At 39.0% G+C, this 19,024-nt stretch overlaps 1 protein-coding gene and 1 pseudogene across 11 annotated transcripts in view; one reads left to right on the forward strand and one right to left on the reverse strand.

Annotated features, from left to right (window-relative positions):
* TMEM87A (transmembrane protein 87A) overlaps positions 1-19,024 on the reverse strand; it is a 43,172-nt gene that overhangs the window by 1,374 nt on the left and 22,774 nt on the right. Inside the window, exons 11-19 of one of the 11 annotated variants that reach the window (XM_073800807.1) lie at positions 18,097-18,190; positions 16,524-16,710; positions 14,631-14,735; positions 13,671-13,729; positions 12,658-12,761; positions 5,193-5,266; positions 4,713-4,774; positions 2,911-2,963; positions 2,335-2,365 (exon numbers count right to left, since the gene is read on the reverse strand). In XM_073800807.1, coding sequence (XP_073656908.1) covers positions 2,335-2,365; positions 2,911-2,963; positions 4,713-4,774; positions 5,193-5,266; positions 12,658-12,761; positions 13,671-13,729; positions 14,631-14,735; positions 16,524-16,710; positions 18,097-18,190 — 769 coding nt within the window. The other 10 variants (XM_073800812.1, XM_073800806.1, XM_073800810.1 and 7 more) reach the window with 10 other exon arrangements.
* On the forward strand, positions 5,676-10,579 carry LOC109549979 (COP9 signalosome complex subunit 7a-like; annotated as a pseudogene).

The raw sequence follows: 19,024 nt of genomic DNA on the forward strand, positions 1-19,024 counted from the left end.
TTATGTTCACTAAATATTTAGAGCAATGGTTCCTAACCATCTATGAAGATTTTGATACACACAGATGTCCAAGTCCCAAGATTAACTGAAGCAAAACCTCTAGGCTTCTGGACAACAAACCACAAATCAAAGGGAACTGTATGTTTTAGAGTCACTTAAGCTTTAATAAAAATGTGTACCTCCTCTGATTCAGGAATTTAACTTAATGAAATAGTCAAGGATGTGGGCAAAGACTTAGCCACTAGCATCTCCACTGCAACACTCAAAATATAGGACTGTATAAACAAACTATAGTATATCCTTTCAATGAAATATGCTGACTAAAATTACATATGATGAAAAAGTTCTAGAGATCTGTTGCAAAGCAATGTGCATATAAGTCAACACTTTGCACTTGAGAAAGGTTAGAATGGTAGATTTTACGTGTTTTTCACCATAATTTTTTAAAATCATGTAAAAAAATTACATTTGACTATAAAATAGTATTTATAGTATGCCATTTCAATTGAGAAAATTAATGTAATACTATTAAATTTCACAGTAATTATAGTAATTTTACCTTAGAGTATTTTTTCATTTTTCCTTTGCTTCATTTGCTAAGTACCTATAACAAATTTATCCCAAACTCTGACAGAACTGTAAATCCCTTTTCAATATGATCAATTACATCAGATTATCTATCCTTTTCAGGTTTTTTCCCTTAGAAATACTCGTCCCTGAAGCTCTCTGTTCTCCCGCTCCATTCCGGACTAGCTGTTCTCCAAACTTGTTGCCCAGCTGTCACACTCTGAGAATTTCTTACATCATCCTAGGAATTTATCCCTGCCTCTCTGTGTCGGATCCTTTACTTCCTGGATCCGAAGTCTTTCTCTTTTTAGTTCCCTCATTTTATGAATAACATTTTCTAATACTTTCCTGAGAAAGCACACATAGGATGTCAATTATTTTAGTTTTTGCATGACTGAAAACATCTTTGTTTTACCCTTATATTGATAGTTGAGTACAGAATTCTAGTTTGAAAATAATTTTTCTCAGAATTCAAAGACATTGTTCTATTATCTTCTAGCTTCCAACATTGTTGAAGAGTCTGATGCTGTTTTGATTCCTAGTCCTTTATTTGTTTCTCTTGTAATTCATTGTTCTTTTTCAGTTCTTAAATCATTTTTTCACACAGGAAAATATAAACAGATGAATTCAGTGCCACCAAAAGTACTACAATAAACCCATATTCCCATAAATGGCACAACTGGGTTTCACATACTCAGCCTCCTCTGGCTGAAATATGCGTGTCTGGAGAGCTGGAGCCAACGGGATACCCTGAAGGCAAACTGTTAGCAGAAGATGGCTCCCAAGAGAAAGATCTAGGAACTGCAGAATATACCACAAAAAGCAAAGGCTTGTCTGAAAGGTAGAGTTCTCAATTATCTCAATGCATGCAACAGCTAAGAAATCTGACACTGTGTACTGCACCACACAGCAGGGCAGTGAGAAGTGACCATTTTTTAGCAGTCAATCCAACACAGTAAGTCACAATTGGGCAGAGGCTTTTAAAAGGCTTTCTCAAATCGTCACCCTAGAATAACCTAAACATTCAGAACACGTCTAGAAGTGGTTTCCACGAACTCAGACTGCAATTCTTACATAAAACCTCATGTGAAATCTTCTAGATAAAGTGTATGGAGCCATATTAAAAGACTAATAATCAACATAAACATTAGAGGTACTAATTATCCTTATTATCTGGAGGACAGTGACACAGATAACACTGCATAGTAGGTAAATTAAAATAACTTTTTTTTTTTTTTTTTTCGGTACATGAGCCTCTCACTGTTGTGGCCTCTCCCGCTGCGGAGCACAGGCTCCGGACGCGCAGGCCCAGCGGCCATGGCTCACGGGCCCAGCCGCTCCGCGGCATGTGGGATCCTCCCGGACTGGGGCATGAACCCGTGTCCCCTGCATCGGCAGGCTGACTCCCAACCACTGCGCCACCAGGGAAGCCCCAACTTTTCTTTATTATTTTTGCCTAGACTAGATAAGGGTTAAATTTGAATTTCTTAAAGACGAAGGAATTAGTGGAAGAGTACGGTACTGGCTACCCAATTTAAACAAAGACATTCTCAAGTCTGACCACACTTCGTAAGAAATAAAAGGAGGACATGTACAGAAAGGAAACATTCTTGAATATTTTAGTTATAATATTAGTATTTCTCTTTTCATCCTTTGTCAACTATACCAACTATAGTTCATCAGTCCATTACCGAGTCATATAAATAAATCTCCTTGAACAGAAGCCACCAGACCCATAGTTTATGTGCATATGATTTGATTACTAACCTCATCTGAATCCAGAAGGGCTGGAAGTGCTCTGCAGAGAGAAAAACAAACTAAACAATGTAAAATAAAGCCATAAATGGTTCAAAAAGGACAGTGAATAATGACTACAATTTAAAGTTTTTGTAACTACCTAAGATTTGCATCCCATTGAAGACATTTCAGGAAAAGAAAAAGCAAATACAAAAAAAAAAAAAAAGAATCACAGTTACTAGAATTGTATGGACTTTAATAGGAACAATGTTTAATTAAAATTATAGGCATGGAAAGGAACTCAAAAATTCCAAAAGGATTATCCCACTGATTTTAGGAAGACCTATAGCTAAATCTTTCTGAGCAGAAGTGTCATCTGAATGAATAATCTGGATTATTTTTGTTTGTATATCATTCCTGGTCTTTATTTTCTAACATCTTTTTAATATTTTTAACACTTCAAATTATTTCAGTAATTTAACCTTTTACTTCTAGAGTTAACTACAAGCATTCTCATTACTATGCTCTTCAGCTCATTCATTTAAAATAATAAAAGTAATACTAACTGTGAAAAAGGATTCTTGTGGTAAGGATTCAAAAACTTACACATCTGTCACAGATGAAGGAACATTCTCTTCTACCCACTTTAAATCATCTTCCTGCTGAGAACATATAAATGCCAGATGTTACCAAAATGCACCAAAATATACATCTCAAGTAACGATCTAAAGAGGTCTCAATTTAGTCTCTTGTCACTCTGAACTAGTATGTTCACATAACAGGACAAATAACAGAAAAGTCAAATAATTTAATTTAAAAAACTAAACTATATGAATGAAATATAAAATGATATCCTCATCCCTAAATGCTTTCTTCTCAGTAATCTAATACCTAGAGTTTTTGCTTCATGTAAGCTTTGCTCCTTAAAACTGAGATAAATTCTAAAGCCCTTTTAAATGCAGAGTGAATGCACAGTTCTTAAGGAAAAAAAAGCTGACTGAAAAACTCTTGATTTTTTTAAAAAATTGAAGTATACAGGGCTTCCCTGGTGGCGCAGCGGTTGAGAGTCCGCCTGCCGATGCAGGGGACACAGGTTTGTGCCCCAGTCCGGGAATATCCCACATGCCGCGGAGCGGCGAGGCCCATGAGCCATGGCCGCTGAGCCTGTGCGTCCGGAGCCTGTGCTCCGCAAAGGGAGAGGCCACAACAGTGAGAGGCCCGCGTACCGCAAAAAAAAAAAAAAAAAAAATTGAAGTATACAGTTGATTTACAATGCCGTGTTAATTTCTACCGTGCAGCAAAGTGATTCAGTTATACATATATATATTCTTTTTCACATTCTTTTCCATTATGGTTTATCACAGAATTTAAAAAAAAATCTTTATTGGAGTATAGTTGATTTACAATCTTGTGTTAGTTTCAGGTGTACAGCAAAGTGAATCAGTTATACATATACATATATCCACTCCTTTTTAGATTCTTTTCCCATATAGGTCATTACAGAGTATTGAGTAGCACTCCCTGTGCTATACAGTAGGTCCTTGTTGTTTACCCATCCTATATATAATAGTTTGCACCTGCTAATCCCAAACTCCCAATCCTTCCCTCTCCCACCCCCCGCCTTGACAACCACAAGTCTGTTCTCTATGTCTGTGAGTCTTTTTCTGTTTCGTAGATAGGTTCATTTGTATCATATTTTAGATTCCACATATAAGTGTTATCATATGGTATTTGTCTTTCTCTTTCTGACTTACTTCACTTAGTATGACAGAGATTAAGTCCATCCACGTTGCTGCAAATGGCATTATTTCATTCTTTTTTATGGCTGAGTAGTATTCCGTGGTATATATATGTACCACATCCTCTTTATTCATTCATCTGTTGATGGACATTTAGGCTGTTTCCATGTCTTGGCTATTGTGAACAGTGCTGCTATGGATATAGGGGTGCATGTATCTTTTTGAATTACAGTTTTGTCCAGATATATGCCCAGGAGTAGAATTGCTGGATCATATGACAACTCTATTTTTAGTTTTTTGAGGAACCGCCATACTGTTTTCCATAGTGGCTGCACCAGCTTACATTCCCACCAATAGTGTAGGAGAGTTCCTTTTTCTCCACACCCTCTCCAGCATTTGTTATTTGTAGACTATTTTTTTTTTGTAGACTTTTTAATGATGGCCATTCTGACCGGTGTGAGGTGATACCTCATTGTAGTTTTGAAAAAATCATCTTTACTACAAAAAAGATCACCTTAGATTATTAATGGGGCTATGATTTCATTGATGAAAACCATTAAACAGAACCATCAGAATGGTCTGGAACCTTTTCAGGACATAGCAGCAAACCATCTAGTTAAAAGATTACTAGGTCCTAGACAGAAAAAAAAAAAAAGAAGTCATACTTACTGCTTTGTTTAATTTACTATTTCCATTTGGTTCTTGTTTGGTACTTCTCATTTTCATTCCTTCTGTAGAAGAAAAAAAATACACTGGTTAACTAGGTCAGTAGACCAGCATTGATAGCAAAAATGGATTCAGAGCTTTATTTTAAGCTTATTGGCACTAAATTATACTACAGATAAGTTTTTCCATCTTTACATTTGTGCTGCAAAGTTCAAAGTCAAGTTTTCAGCCCATCTCTAGCAAGTAAACTGGACATTTAATGTGCCATTATTTACTGAACATGGTTTCATCTAAAGATTCATACCCTTACTTTCACTTCCCCCTAACTTCACTGCATATCAAACTGAAGAACATGTTGTAAAAGAATAAATACATGCATCAAAGTCTCTTGATTTTGATACTCAAAATGTTATACTTCTTTTACTCTATTTCTAAAAACCAGAAAAGAATATTTAAAGCACAAAAGGTGAATTTTATCACTACCAAAGCTTTCTTTCAGCATAGGTTCCTTTTGTTCATCCTCCTCCTCTTCCTCAGACAATGGTGAAAAGGCAAACCTGACAGAACAAAGGTAACAGAAGGAAAAAATTAGAAAACTAAAAAAAACTACTCCACTATCTGGATTTTACAGGACTAATTATTGAAACCTCAATTATAGTCATTCATTACATCAGTTTAGTGAATAATAAAGTAATTCTTCCCCTTCAGAAAGCTCTCAATTGCCGCTATTAACAAGAGAGAAGCAGGACAGTATCATATTTATGAGTGCAGGCTCAGCCACAGACTACTTGTGACCTTACACAAGTTACCTATTCTCTCTGTGCCCCAGGTTCCTCATTTGTAGATGGGAATAATAACAGAACATTACTTATAGAGGTAATGAAAAAAGCAGGTAAGTCATCTCAAATAGAGTGCTTAGAACAATACCTCACAGTAAGCACTCAATAAATGTTCACTTATAAGCATATGTATCACACAGGGGTAAGTAAATTCTCTTGTAATTCAAAATTTCAGACTTCAAATTGGTAGTTATGATTGGGAAAGCCTGATCTTGTTGTGTTCCAAGTAATTTAAAATCTCAATTTCTAAGTGGGAAGCTGAGAAGATGAAGGCCTGATCTGGAATATCTGTTATCTTTCCTTCGCAACTTACAAGAGATTCAGCAAAGCAGCTACCAGATAGGTAATTCCTAGAATGCTTTAGCTTTGAACTCATTCTGCACTTTCCATTTTACTGTTGCCTATTACTTTCACTCTACTTTGTTTTAAAATCACCCTTACCTGATAAAACTCCTTATAAGCTAGGAATAATAGGGAACACCTGTAACCTGATAAAGGGTAACTAACAAAAATTCACAGTATGGGCGCAGTGGTTGAGAGTCCGCCTGCTGATGCAGGGGACACTGGTTCGTGCTCCAGTCCGGGAAGATCCCACATGCCGCGGAGCGGCTGGGCCCATGAGCCATGGCCGCTGAGCCTGCGTGTCCAGAGCCTGTGCTCCGCAATGGGAAAGGCCACAACAGTGAGAGGCCCACATACCACCAAAAAAAAAAAAAAAAAAAAAAATTCACAGTAAATATCAAAGTCAATGTGATCCTTGAGATGCATTTCTTTTAAAGTCAGCATAAGATGAAGAGGCCCACTCTCATTTCCTCTATTCAGTATTATACAGGAAGGCCTAGCAAACACAAGAATCAGAAATGAGACCGGAAGACTATTAATTTGAGATAATAACCAATCTAATGAGAAAATCTAGAAATTATTAGAACAAGGTAACACAGGAGAGTTAATGGATGTGATATACAAAAATCAATAGCATTCCTACATAATTGGAAAAGCCTAAATTATTATTTTAAAAGAGGTTGCATCCATAAGATCCACAAAGGTTTTTAAAAAACACATTTAAAGTTATAAAACATAACCGAGGCACTGAAAGGATTGAAAAATGGAGAGATAACACACTCAAGGATGGGATTATCAAAAAGATACAAAATTTCCCTAATTAATCCATTAAGCTTAATTAGATTGCAATCAAAATCTCATAAGGTTTTCCTAGAATTAAATAAGCTGATTTCCTTTTTTTTTTTTTTTTAAAGCAAAGACCCAATAACAAAGTATATTTTTTAAAAAGAAGATTAAGGGGGAGGGCGGTTTAGGCCCTGGAGATACAAGATTTATCAGGAAGCTAAGATAATTAAGATTAAGACAATGTGCTACTGAGCAGGACGAGAGCAAAAGGGACAAGAGATCCTATAAACAAACATACTCTTTATGAATGAAAGCTCAACTGTGAAATTTTTTTAAAACTTATAGAAGAACTTTATGACTTCACCTCAAGGTAGGAAATAATTTTCTTAGAACACAAAATGTATAATCTGTGAAGGAAAAAAAATGACAAATTTGACTCCACATTTTTGAGTTTTTCTATAACCAAAAACATCACTAAAAAAAGTTCAAAGATAATCAAACTAGGAGAAAATATCTGGAATACTTGAACATTGGAAATATCTGGAATATTGGCATCTAAAATATATTAAGAATTCCTACAAATCAATACAAAAATGATCAACAAGGCAATAAAAAAATAGCCAAAGATATAAAAAGCTGATTGATGTAACTGACGGTAAACATATAAAAGACACAAAAAGTTAGCTCAGTCTTAAATGCAAATAAAAGTAACACTGAATATTAACGCTCATCCATCAGATCTGCAAAAATTAAATAAAATAATGGGAGTGTAGAAGGGAAGAGGAAAGAGCTCCTCATACCACTGTTGGTAGATACGCAATTTGTTTCAGATTTTTTTTGGAATACAATCTGGTCATACTTTAAAAATTACAAATACACATACCCTATAACCCAGCAATCTCAAGGCCACTCACTAATATGTACTGAGCATCTGCTATGTGCCAGTGTGTAGTGAAAATTTAACCTTGTGTACACAAAGAGAGGACTGGTTTTGCCCTTGACTACTGAGAGGTGATCTCTATGCCCCTGGCATGTCCTGCATGATGGGAGTGTCTCTGGTCACCCAGTTTGGCTCTGGCCACAGGACAGTCTAACAGTGTGACCTGTGACAAGGTCTCTGGGGCACACAATGTTACTTCTGGCCTCCAGAGGAACTAGCAATTAAAGATAAGCCTGACCTCCAGGCCCTCCTTGGAGACTGAAGTTCAGCCACACAGATAGTAGGTGGTCGAGCCCCAGTAAAATCTCTGGACACCAAAGGCTCGGGTGAGTTTCCCTTGGTTGGCAATACTCAGTGTGTACTGTCACACACTGCAACCAGGAGGAGGGAACACCATCTGTGACTCCATGGGAGCAGACAACTGGAAATGCCGCATTTGGACCCCTCCCGGACTCTGTACTGTAAGTCTCTCCCCTTGGCTGATTTTAATTTTTATCCTTTTTCTGTAATAAACTATAGCCATCAACATAACAGCTTTCAGTGAGTTCTGAGTCCTTTTAGTGAATAATCAAACCTGAGACGGTTTTGCAAACCCTTGAACTCGCAACTGTGTATCAGAAGTGAGGACAGTCTTATAGGGACCATTCCCTCAGATTTTGCAGCTTGGCTAACTCCATGTAGCCAGGAATAGTTTTTGGCCTTCATGGAACTTACATCTGGTTTGAGGGTTGGGGGATAGGAAGAGAAGATAGATAGTAAGTAATAAATAAAGTATATAGATTTTAGAAGATAATAAGTGCAATGAGAGAAAAAAAATGAGGCATAGGGGTATTCGAGTGTATAAAAATAAATGTATGTAACCGAGCAAGACCCTATGGGACCTTCCTGGGATAACCCCTCTTCCCTGGCCCCAAACCCTCTGCCTGTCTTTAGAAAAACTTTAGCTTCCTAGACCTTCCCCGAGTTCCAAAGAATAAATTTAATCAGAGAAATGAGAAAATGTAGAAGCAAAGGAAAACAGTCAAGCAAGACAAAATAATAATAGTTTAGCCATTAAACCAAGTCAAGGACCTTTAGTTCCTCCTTAAGGGCTATGGATAATATGCTGAGCCATATCCTTTGCGCTGTTTTGCCGATACTGAAACCCACACCAGGTGGAAGAAGTTAACTGTGTGCTGCCAAAAGCCTGTAGATCCTAGACTGGTTGGAACCAGAAGGCTGACAGGATTACCTCACCTCTAACCAATCAGAAAAATGTCTACAAGCTGATCATGCACCCCACACCCCTGCTCCCTTACTCTGTCTTTAAAAGCCTTTCCCTGAAGGAAACGGAAAGGGAAGTCCCTAAACCTTTGCTCCAAGTACAACTGTATGCTGAGTCTCATGAGTCCTTTTAAACATATGTGGTCTTGGGCTTCCCTGGTGGGGCAGCAGTTAAGAATCTGCCTGCCAATGCAGGGGACACGGATTCAAGCCCTGGTCCGGGGAGATCCCACATGCTGCGGAGCAACTAAGCCCGTGAGCCACAACTACTGAAGCCCAAGCGCCTAGAGCCCGTGCTCCACAACAAGAGAAGCCCCCACAATGAGAAGTCAGCACACCTAAATGAAGAGTAGTCCCCGCTCGCCGCAACTAGAGAAAGCCAGTGCACAGCAAAGAAGACCCAACGCAGCCGAAAATAAATAAATAAAATAGATACATTAAAAGAAAAAAAAGTGATCTTGAGGACCCTAAAACAACCAAACTGGAAATAGTCCAAATGCCCATGAACAGGGAAACAAGTTAATTAACTATACTACATCTGTACTATGTAATATAATGCCATCCATGAAAATAGATGAGTTTAATTTAAACCAGTTGTCTTGGAAGGCATTTCCACTATGCACTGTTGAGTGAGTAAAAGATTCCACATATGAACAAGGAATAAAATGTGGCAGGATACATCACATTGGGCTGTTAACACTGGAGTTATAGGGAGTGGGCACAATGCTTTTTAAAAAAGGAGAAAGGAAGAGGACAGGTAAAGCAAAAAAAAATTTTTAAAGACTAAAGAGGGCTTCCCTGATGGCGCAGTGGCTGAGGGTCCGCCTGCCGATGCAGGGGACACGGGTTCATGCCCCGGTCAGGGAAGATCCCACATGCCACGGAGTGGCTGGGCCCATGAGCCATGGCCGCTAAGCCTGCGCGTCCAGAGCCTGTGCTCCGCAACGGGAGAGGCCACAACAGTGAGAGGCCCGTGTACCACACACACAAAAAAAAGACTAAAGAAAGGGAAAAATTTTATGTATAGATATAGCTAGCAAGTGAACAGAAGATCAATAGATCAGTGTAGAGGGAGGTGGCAGGAAAGGCTGGGAACAGCTGCTGGAAGTGACAGAGCAGTGGCCTCACACAGTGTGCTGGAAGAGAGGTGGGTGAAAGGGACGTTTGCTTCCACAGTCCACATTTCGGCTGCTCACAGTGTTTGCTTACAGGACACATGCTGACCACTTAGCTGAAGCCCAGAATCTTCCTCCACTCACAGAGGCTCAGAAGGGTTAAGTTTTGGCATCTATCAATCGTCACCCTGGCTGCCAAAGTCAAGTGTATCCTATATGCAGTACCACTGGAGGCCCTTGTCCTGCAGAACGTGTGGCATCTGGAAGACCCTGTCACTGAGGCCGTGTACGCTGACGTGATTCGCCTCCCTCGACCAGCCCAACCAGAGACTGGAGGTTGACATCCAGCACCAGGACCTCAGTGCCACTGCCTGAACCCTGCAGGAGTGGTGAGTGGGCAGCAAAGTGGTGCTGTCAGGCACTGAGGAGCAGGTGAGCCATGTAGCCACATCTCAGGAACCTGAGCAACACGTGACTGAGCTGAGGGAACCAACTCCTGGCACCAACCAGTGCCAGCCCAGCGAGAAAGCCTCAAAGGGCAAGGGGCTCTGAGGGAGCACCAAGATTTGGTCCAGGTCGAACTGAAGGGACTGTCATTTCTTCCCTGGGACTGTGGGACCCCAGCTATCTGCCTGCCCCTTAGGAGTCCTCAGAGAGCTTTCTTGTGCCCCTGACCAGTTGATAATCCTAGGTTCATGACCCTTCACACCTCCCTTCTTCTCTCCCCGACTCCCAAGGGAGGAGGCAAGTACATGGGTTTGTTTTTGTTTTTGTTTTTGCAGTATGCGGGCCTCTCACTGTTGTGGCCTCTCCTGTTGCAGAGCACAGGCTCCGGACATGCAGGCTCAGCGGCCATGGCTCACGGGCCCAGCCACTCCGTGGCATGTGGGATCTTCCGGGACTAGGGCACAAACCCGTGTAGCCTGCATCAGCAGGCAGACTCTCAACCACTGCGCCACCAGGGAAGCCCCCAAGTCATGTTTTTGTTGGTACTTTTTGTTTTATGTGACTTTCTTTCTTTTTCCCTTTTCTCTCTCTTTTTAATAAATTTATTTATTTATTTTTGGCTGTGTTGGGTCTTCGTTGCGGTGCAAGGGCTTCTCATTGCGGTGGCTTCTCTTATTGCAGAGCACAGGCTCTAGGCACGCAGGCTTCAGCAGTTGCGGCATGCGGGATCAGTAGTTGTGGCTCACGGACTCTAGAGCGCAGGCTCAGTAGTTGTGGTGCATGGGTTTAGTTGCTCTGCGACATGTGGGATCTTCCCAGACCAGGAGTTAAACCTGTGTCCCCTGCATTGGCAGGCGGGTTCTTAACCACTGAGCCACCAGGGAAGTCCTGTACCTAACTTCCTTATGTGTCCCATTGTTCCCTCCTGCTCCCTGCCATGCTCTCTCCCCTATTTCTTTAGAAGCCAGCATCCGTCCCTGTTTATGTCATTGACTAGGCAGGGCTGCTATGTCCTCAGCATAACCCACACGTGTTCCTTCTCCCACCACCCCAGCCCTGCATACCTAACCCCCAGCTCTTACTCCCTGCCCCCAGGCTATTTGGGGAGCATCCGAAGAGCCACAAGGCTCCCACCTTTATTCCCATCCTGAGAGTTCTGGGAGCCAGCCTGCCTTTCTAGGAGTCATTGATGAAAGTCTAGGACACTTTCAACCCAGAATCCTGTCACACTGCTGTTGTTTCCTTTCCTCTTTCCTCACCTTGGGTCCTGGAATGCTACTGCTTTGATGACTCCATAGCCTAAGGGCAGCTGTTTCTTGGGCTGTTGTGAGATGGTTCATTCTTGGCCCTGACTATCTTAGAAAGCCTGATGGCAATCCTGGACGGATTTATACTTCCTTTTGTGAATTTGGTGGGGGAAGGGCAGGAGATATATTGTAATAAAAAGAGTATATATACATATATCTATATATAACATGACACAGAAATAAATCTGCAAGAGGTCTATCTACAAAAAAAAAAAAAAGATTAATGTAAAGGAGGGTCACAAGACCCTTAGTTATATCATCTCATCCTTTTCCTTCTTCGGTGGTATAGCTGCATAATATAAGCTCTTAACTGTCTAAAAGCACATGAAGAGGGGGAAAAAAAGAAGGGAAATAAAGGCATGGCTAATAACAAAATAAAGATAGCCAATTCGTAAATAACTGAGATTTGCCTATAGTTAGACAAAGCAAATTCACATGTTGATTTTTATTCCATAGTCAGTCACTTAAGTTTTCATTTTACCCTCTCTGTTGTTACAAAATAAGCTGAGCTACCGACTATAGAAATTGTTACTTCCTTCTGGACACTAGATAGGTGAGACTCTCATTACAATTGTCACAATCTATCTACCTCCCTTATTTACCCATACAAATACTTATATTAACAGAAGATGGCAGAACTGAAAGGGACCTCATATCAATAGGTATCAATTCCCCCTCTTTTATGAAGAGGAAACTAAGGTTCAGAGAGGTGAAAAGAGGCAGCATGCCAAAAAACACAACTCACATTAATAGGAGAGCTGAGACATGAACCCAATTTCCTGAGTCCAGACCCAATGAGTACTGTTTCCATTACATGATACAGCCCTGACAGTGTCACCCACTGAACCACCCCAATCGATAACGTGGCCATTCAATGGTTAGCAGCGTAAATAAGAAGAATCCCCAAACCTCTGGTTGTTTGCAGATGGTCGCCAGAGAACCATGATGACAAAGAGGATCATGGAGAACAGCAACCGCCAGATGGCATCATCCACCCAGAGCTCCCGCCAATCCTACCAAAAGGGGAAAAAACACATTTATATACATTATCTTAACCCTTTGTTCGCAAAGCCCTTTGCATAGAACAAGAACTACTTGTTTATTCATTCAACTTATATTTACTAAGGGCCTGCTATATATGCTAACAAGCACTGCGCCAAGCACAAAGTGAATGAACCTAATTTCTTCCCTTGTAGTGATTACCATTGTTAAAGAAAAGGCACTAACCAAACAGAGTGCTTGTCAATGCTTCATTACAGCTCTGAGAATCTTTAGGGAAGGGTTTTTATATAAGGTAAGAGAAAGTAACATCAGGTTGTTATTTTTTATAATTTTCATTTTCATTTATTTAGTTTTACCAAAACAGAGCCATAGCTGCCTCCAAAGAAATGCTACTGGCCATAGTCTTTGTGCTCAGATCTTAAGGACATGGTTTTTACTCAGATTAGCATTATTCACACATACTTAGTATTTAAGACTCTGGATTTCTTATTTGAGAATTTTTAGTTAAAGCAAAATTGGGTTATGGCAGACTGTAGTTATCACTTATAAAATTCTCTTGAACTACTAGTATATATAGTATATGATACATATAGAATACTCAAGAGGAGAGAAGCATACTAACCCTCAGAGTGGAGACCTAACCCTAATTTTTTTTTTTTTTTTTTTGCGGTACGTGGGCCTCTCACTGTTGTGGCCTCTCCCGTTGAGGAGCACAGGCTCCGCGGCATGTGGGATCTTCCCAGACTGGGGCATGAACCCGTGTCCCCTGCATCTGCAGGTGGACTCTCAACTACTGCGCCAGCAGGGAAGCCCTAACCCTAATTTTTTATAAGGTACAAACCTTACCACTGTCATCAACATCATTGTCTGTGTATAACAAACAGTACACTATTCCTAAATGCATGTGTTTGTTAACTCACCGACTGACAAGTCACTATCCTGAACTTCATGGTTGTCCAGATGATAAACACAATAGATGCTAAGAGGAAATATAAAACCTGGTCAGTATGAATGTTGGTTTACATCCCCAATTACATTCTCCAATTCTGGTTAAGTGGAATCCCCCACATCCCTAACCCCCAAACATCACCGTCACTTTCTGTTATTTTAACATATTTATTCAATACAAATTTACTTAATTACTCTATACAAGGCCCATGTACTCTTGTCAAACCTTTCTGTACTTAAAGAATAGTTTTGTTTACTATCTGGCTACTTCAGTAACCCTGAGAATTGGAAACGTGGCTTTTCCCAGCAATATCAATAATACAATTTTTCCCCTTCCTTTAATCCTTAGTATAGTAATGCTAATTTTTCTTTAGCTGGTCAGATGGGGGAAAAAAAGGCTGATAAAATGACTGCACGACAAACATAACTGTTGGTTCCAATCACAGGCCGGACTTCACTTTTCCTGCTACAAGGGCCAAAAGGCAGAAAATAAGCCTACTTTGGCTATGGTCTACCTAATGTCTATATTTTATGCATGCTTAGTAACATACATAAAAGGAGTATAATGGCAATGTACCCTAACCTAAAATACTATAGCTATTTAATAAAACCAAGTAAGTATTAATGTCTTCTAAAAGGAATCTGAATGCTCTATGGCACTCAAGCTAACTTGCCTCAAGAAAAAGAATGGAGACAGGATATACTAACAGCTGAATTAATTTTCATCTATTATACTTAAACTAAATGGTTCTCAATCTTTTTTGAACCACAGACCCCTTGGAGAATGACAAAAGCTAAAGACCCCTTCCCCAAGTAAAATGCACAAAACTTTTCCATGTAATTTTACAGAGCACACCTATAACCTCTCAGGTTAAGAATCTCTGTTCTAAAAGGATCACATTTAAACATCAGGAAGAAAGTCCCCAACTTACCTGCCACTGCCAAGATAAGTGTGTTGGTGAAATGTCGGTACAAAGAGAGTTTTACAATGTTCCTCCGAAGTTTTAATAGCTTCATTGTTTGAGTCAGGCTAATAAATATGTGTTTGAAGGTCAAGGAAATCAACATTCAGAAAAACCATAAGCTATTAAATTAATCCTCAAGTTTCTGAGGATCTGGGGTCATAATGATAGAGCTATGGATCCCAGAGGACTTACAGCTCTCTTATTCTCAATCTCACAAACACCCCAAGCTTCACCATGATTAATAAGAAAGTCTTCATTTTCAATGAGATACTGAAGAGAAGACAGAACCAGGATAAAATGAGAATGGAGAAAAATAAGAAGAAAAAAGAGGAAAATATTAAAAAGAGAAATAAAGACAGGAAGCAGCTTTCTAGAGAAACAAAAAGAAAAAGAAAGACAAATGGAAGAAAATGAAATGAAAATGAGTAACAGGTAAGGGAAGAGAAGTCAGCATTATCTTCTCTCTTCCTTTAAGGTAGGTAGCTCTGTTCTCACTGTCCCAGGTAATCCAGTCTAGGGTCATAAATACACTTGTGCCTACAACCTTCCAGAGTTCTACACTTAGACCCCTTGTGCCATATTAAGAGAACTGCCATCAGCTGCCAGATCAATCCTGAATTAAAAGGACAGTACAATTACAATTGGCTGAGTATTCCTGGCAGTTAGGCTCTAAAAGTAATGACTCTCCATTTTCAGAACATTATTCCCAAGGAGAAGTTGCCACAGAAGACAGGAAGGGAATTGATGACTACTGAAGAGGATATCTGCTCTCATGTCTGACTTTCAGAATGAGCAGATACAAAAATGAATGAGGTGGAGCTTGGTCTGTGCTTTGACAAAGACTTATTAACAAGCTGCTACCTAAACACTGGGTTATCTCATTGTTTGGTCCAGTCCCACTTTCCTCTCTCCACTCCTCCTAATATTTATAGAGGTTCACAAAGCACACTTGAAAGATAGTGATCTGGAAAAGCTTGACCATTTGAAGCAAGAACACTTCGATTTCAAAGATTTTTGATATATGATAATCTACTCAAATCCATAAAATTATTATTTTGTTTACATTCAGCCATTTATAACAGTTTATCAAGACAATAATATTGCACATAGAAGCAAATACACAAAAAGCAACACAAATTTAAAAAAAAAAAAAAAGGATAAAAGTCCCAAAAGCCAAATCCTTCATCCAATAGGCCAAGTCCCTAATAAACAGTATTTAATTTTAAGAAGCAAGAGAAAACGATTACTTAAATAGAAATTTGTCTGTTACATGCTGACTGACTTCACCTGCAAATGAATCAATATTTACTTCAAAGAGTGGAAGCCTTCAGACAATCCCAAGTCAGCTTTTGAACAGGGATATAAAACACTTACCCCATAAGGATTTAAATCTGCTAAACCTACATAGAATTTTAAGAGAGTCAAACAACCTTATGTAGTCCCCAAACCACATTTTAAGAATCAAAATCTTTTCATAATTTTCAAAGCATTTAATAATTCCTAGAGGCTGAAAGAAATGTCAGGAGCAGAGCGGCCAGTGATTCTAATGCTAAGTGGGGTGCACAAATAAGTCCAAAATTAAAGTGAAATGTTCATTAAAAAAAAAAAAAGGAAAGCCACAAGCTTTTATCTTGTGCTCAGATCACAGTCACCAATTTCTGATGCAATTTTAAAAATTAAAACCAAAAAAACTGCTTACCTGAGGCCCCAGGTTGTTAGACTAAAAACACCCTAATCCCAGACTAAGGAGTAATCAACAAAACTGTTAAAAAAAAAAAAAAAATCTTTGCAGAAAGATCAATGGAAACCCATCTCCAAAAAGGAGAAAATGGACTGCCATCAAAGAATCCAATGAGAAGGATATCCACCAGCACAGGGCAGTGTCTAGGAAAGCCAAGGGGATAAAGGCCAAGGAAGCAAGATCAGTCTGGGCCTGCAGACAAAGAAAAAGAGGTGGTGAAAAAAGAGATGTCCAGAGAGGAACAGAGATGAAACCAGCACAAGATTCTGCATTTATATAATCATCTGGAGTGGTTTTGCATTTGAACTGAAAGAAAACAAAAAGGTAGTAACATTTGGCACCTGCATCATTCTTCCCTTCTGACAAACCATCATGTATAATATACAGCTATAAGCATTTTACACAAATTGTTGATTACAATCTCAGTACAATGAAACGTGCTGCTAACTAATAAGTGTTTTTTTTTTAATACAGAGTTATAACGTGCTAATAGAGTTCTTAGCACCCTAAGATCGATGGTAAGAAGCGATCACACCAAAAACTTTATGGCAGTATAAGTTCCCATTCCATCCTATCATTTCCCATCATTTTGGTTTTGGCTATAAGTCCTAAAGACCCTTCTCATATTTAAAATTACTGCATCATTAATATACTAAGAATTATTGATTTCTGGAATTGTAATATACAATGTATTTTTCAAAATAAGATGTAAGGCAAGTATCTATCTCCAAAACTATGCTGCTTGCTTTCATAAAGTTTAAGACGCTATTTATTTAACCCTAACTACCCAATCACCAGGGCATTACTGAAAGGATATCCATAAAATAATACAGGCATCAACTGCTGAGAGGGCCAGGTTTACTATCAAAGCCAAAGGATAAGAAAAATACTACAGCAGCAGAAGAAAGAAAATGAAATTGACAGGTGGTTAAAGTTGCTGAAAGTCTAAGGAAATTACATACAGAGGACAGTGTGGTTTGAAAACCAAATTTGCATCCATAAAGTGTTTCATTTAAGGGGCAATTTGTTGCAAAACTTACTGAGCCCTGTTTAATTGAGAGAAAAGTTTACAGCATTTACCATCTTGAATCTAACAAGTTATTGCAGACAGAAATTTTTAAATAAATAGGAAAATAACTGGAATGACCTAGGGAGGCCCACTTCTTCACATTAATCCAGCTCTAACATAAATTTCTTTATCACATATGTCTCAGTGCTTTGGTTTCCTTCCCTAACAAAAGGCATAATTATGTAATTGTAAATAATTATGTAAAGTATAGTCAGTTGAATTTTAAGAAAGCCTCTGAAATGCAAGTGCTGATTAAGCAAAGAGCACTGTCACTTTAAAACAAAAATCAGATTAACCAGCAAGTGCATGATTACAATGTTTGTCACTTACGCAAGAATGGAGCCAGCTGCTCCATTGCTGCTTCCCACTGGGGAACTAGTAAATAAGCAGTAATCTGGGGACAGGTGGGAAAGTGTTCATTCCCCATCACACATTAAATTTATGAAGCTCTAATAGATAGATTAAAAAGAAAAAATGAATTATACATACGTTTGGTAAACCACAGCCCAAAGGTGACTTAGAGGAAGTAGTAAAGAAGCCCACAGACATTTCCAATTAACCTCCTCAAGACAAAAACTATATATCTGAAATGACCACAAAAACTCTGATTAAGCAATACTGACCCCAGTAACTCTGAGGACCCCTTCCATGCCAGAGAACAAAAGATAAAGAGCTCCTGCTACCACAACCTTGTGAAGAGTGACTCCAAGGCGAGGCCTAAAGAGGAAGCAAAGAAATGAGTACAAATGCAACAAACCCCGAGACAAGCTAAGTAACAAAAACTCATGTTGATTAACGCAGGCCAACAACTTAACAGATATAAGCCAGACATACTTGATTCAGCTGAGAAAAACTCAAACACACATATGGTCTTAAATCAAGACAGTGAACTCTAGAACTTGAGATCCGGTCCCTGGTTACTGCATTTTTAAAAAAACTTTTTATTACAGAGAATTCTGAAACATATTCAATAGTATAATGAACCCCTATAAAACCATCATCCAGTCCCAAAAGCCATCTAATCCTGCCCCATGCACACCTCATCCACTGCCCATCCTCCCATACTATTCTGAAACAAATCCTAGATCTTACCTTTTATTTATATGTATTTCCGTATGTTTTTACACAGATATGGACTTTGAAAAAACATAACCACAATATCATTATCAAATCTAAAAATGTTAACAATTCCTTAATACAATCAAAATCTTATTGAAACTCATTAAATAGTCTGTTATCAAGCTCAAAATCCAGCAAAATGTGAAAAGTCTGAGTAGCTTCTGTGTCAAGGAGGAAAAATCTTAGATCCTTGATACTCAACGTACCTCTGAATCAGAATCTACGTTTTAACAAGATCCCCAGGTGATTCATCAGTGCATTACATTAGGAGGTGCACTGCCTTAAATCATGTCTACCTAAGCCTTAGCAATATTTGTTCTTATATTTTGTTATATGCTAGAAAAACTGCAAATGAGCAGGTATTTATTTCCCCAATGGTGTTATCTTAGAAACCCAGAATACTGCCTGGCATACAGGAGGCAACCACATATG

Source organism: Tursiops truncatus, chromosome 2 (assembly GCF_011762595.2).
Source record: "Tursiops truncatus isolate mTurTru1 chromosome 2, mTurTru1.mat.Y, whole genome shotgun sequence".
Classification (NCBI taxonomy): Eukaryota; Metazoa; Chordata; class Mammalia; order Artiodactyla; family Delphinidae; genus Tursiops; species Tursiops truncatus.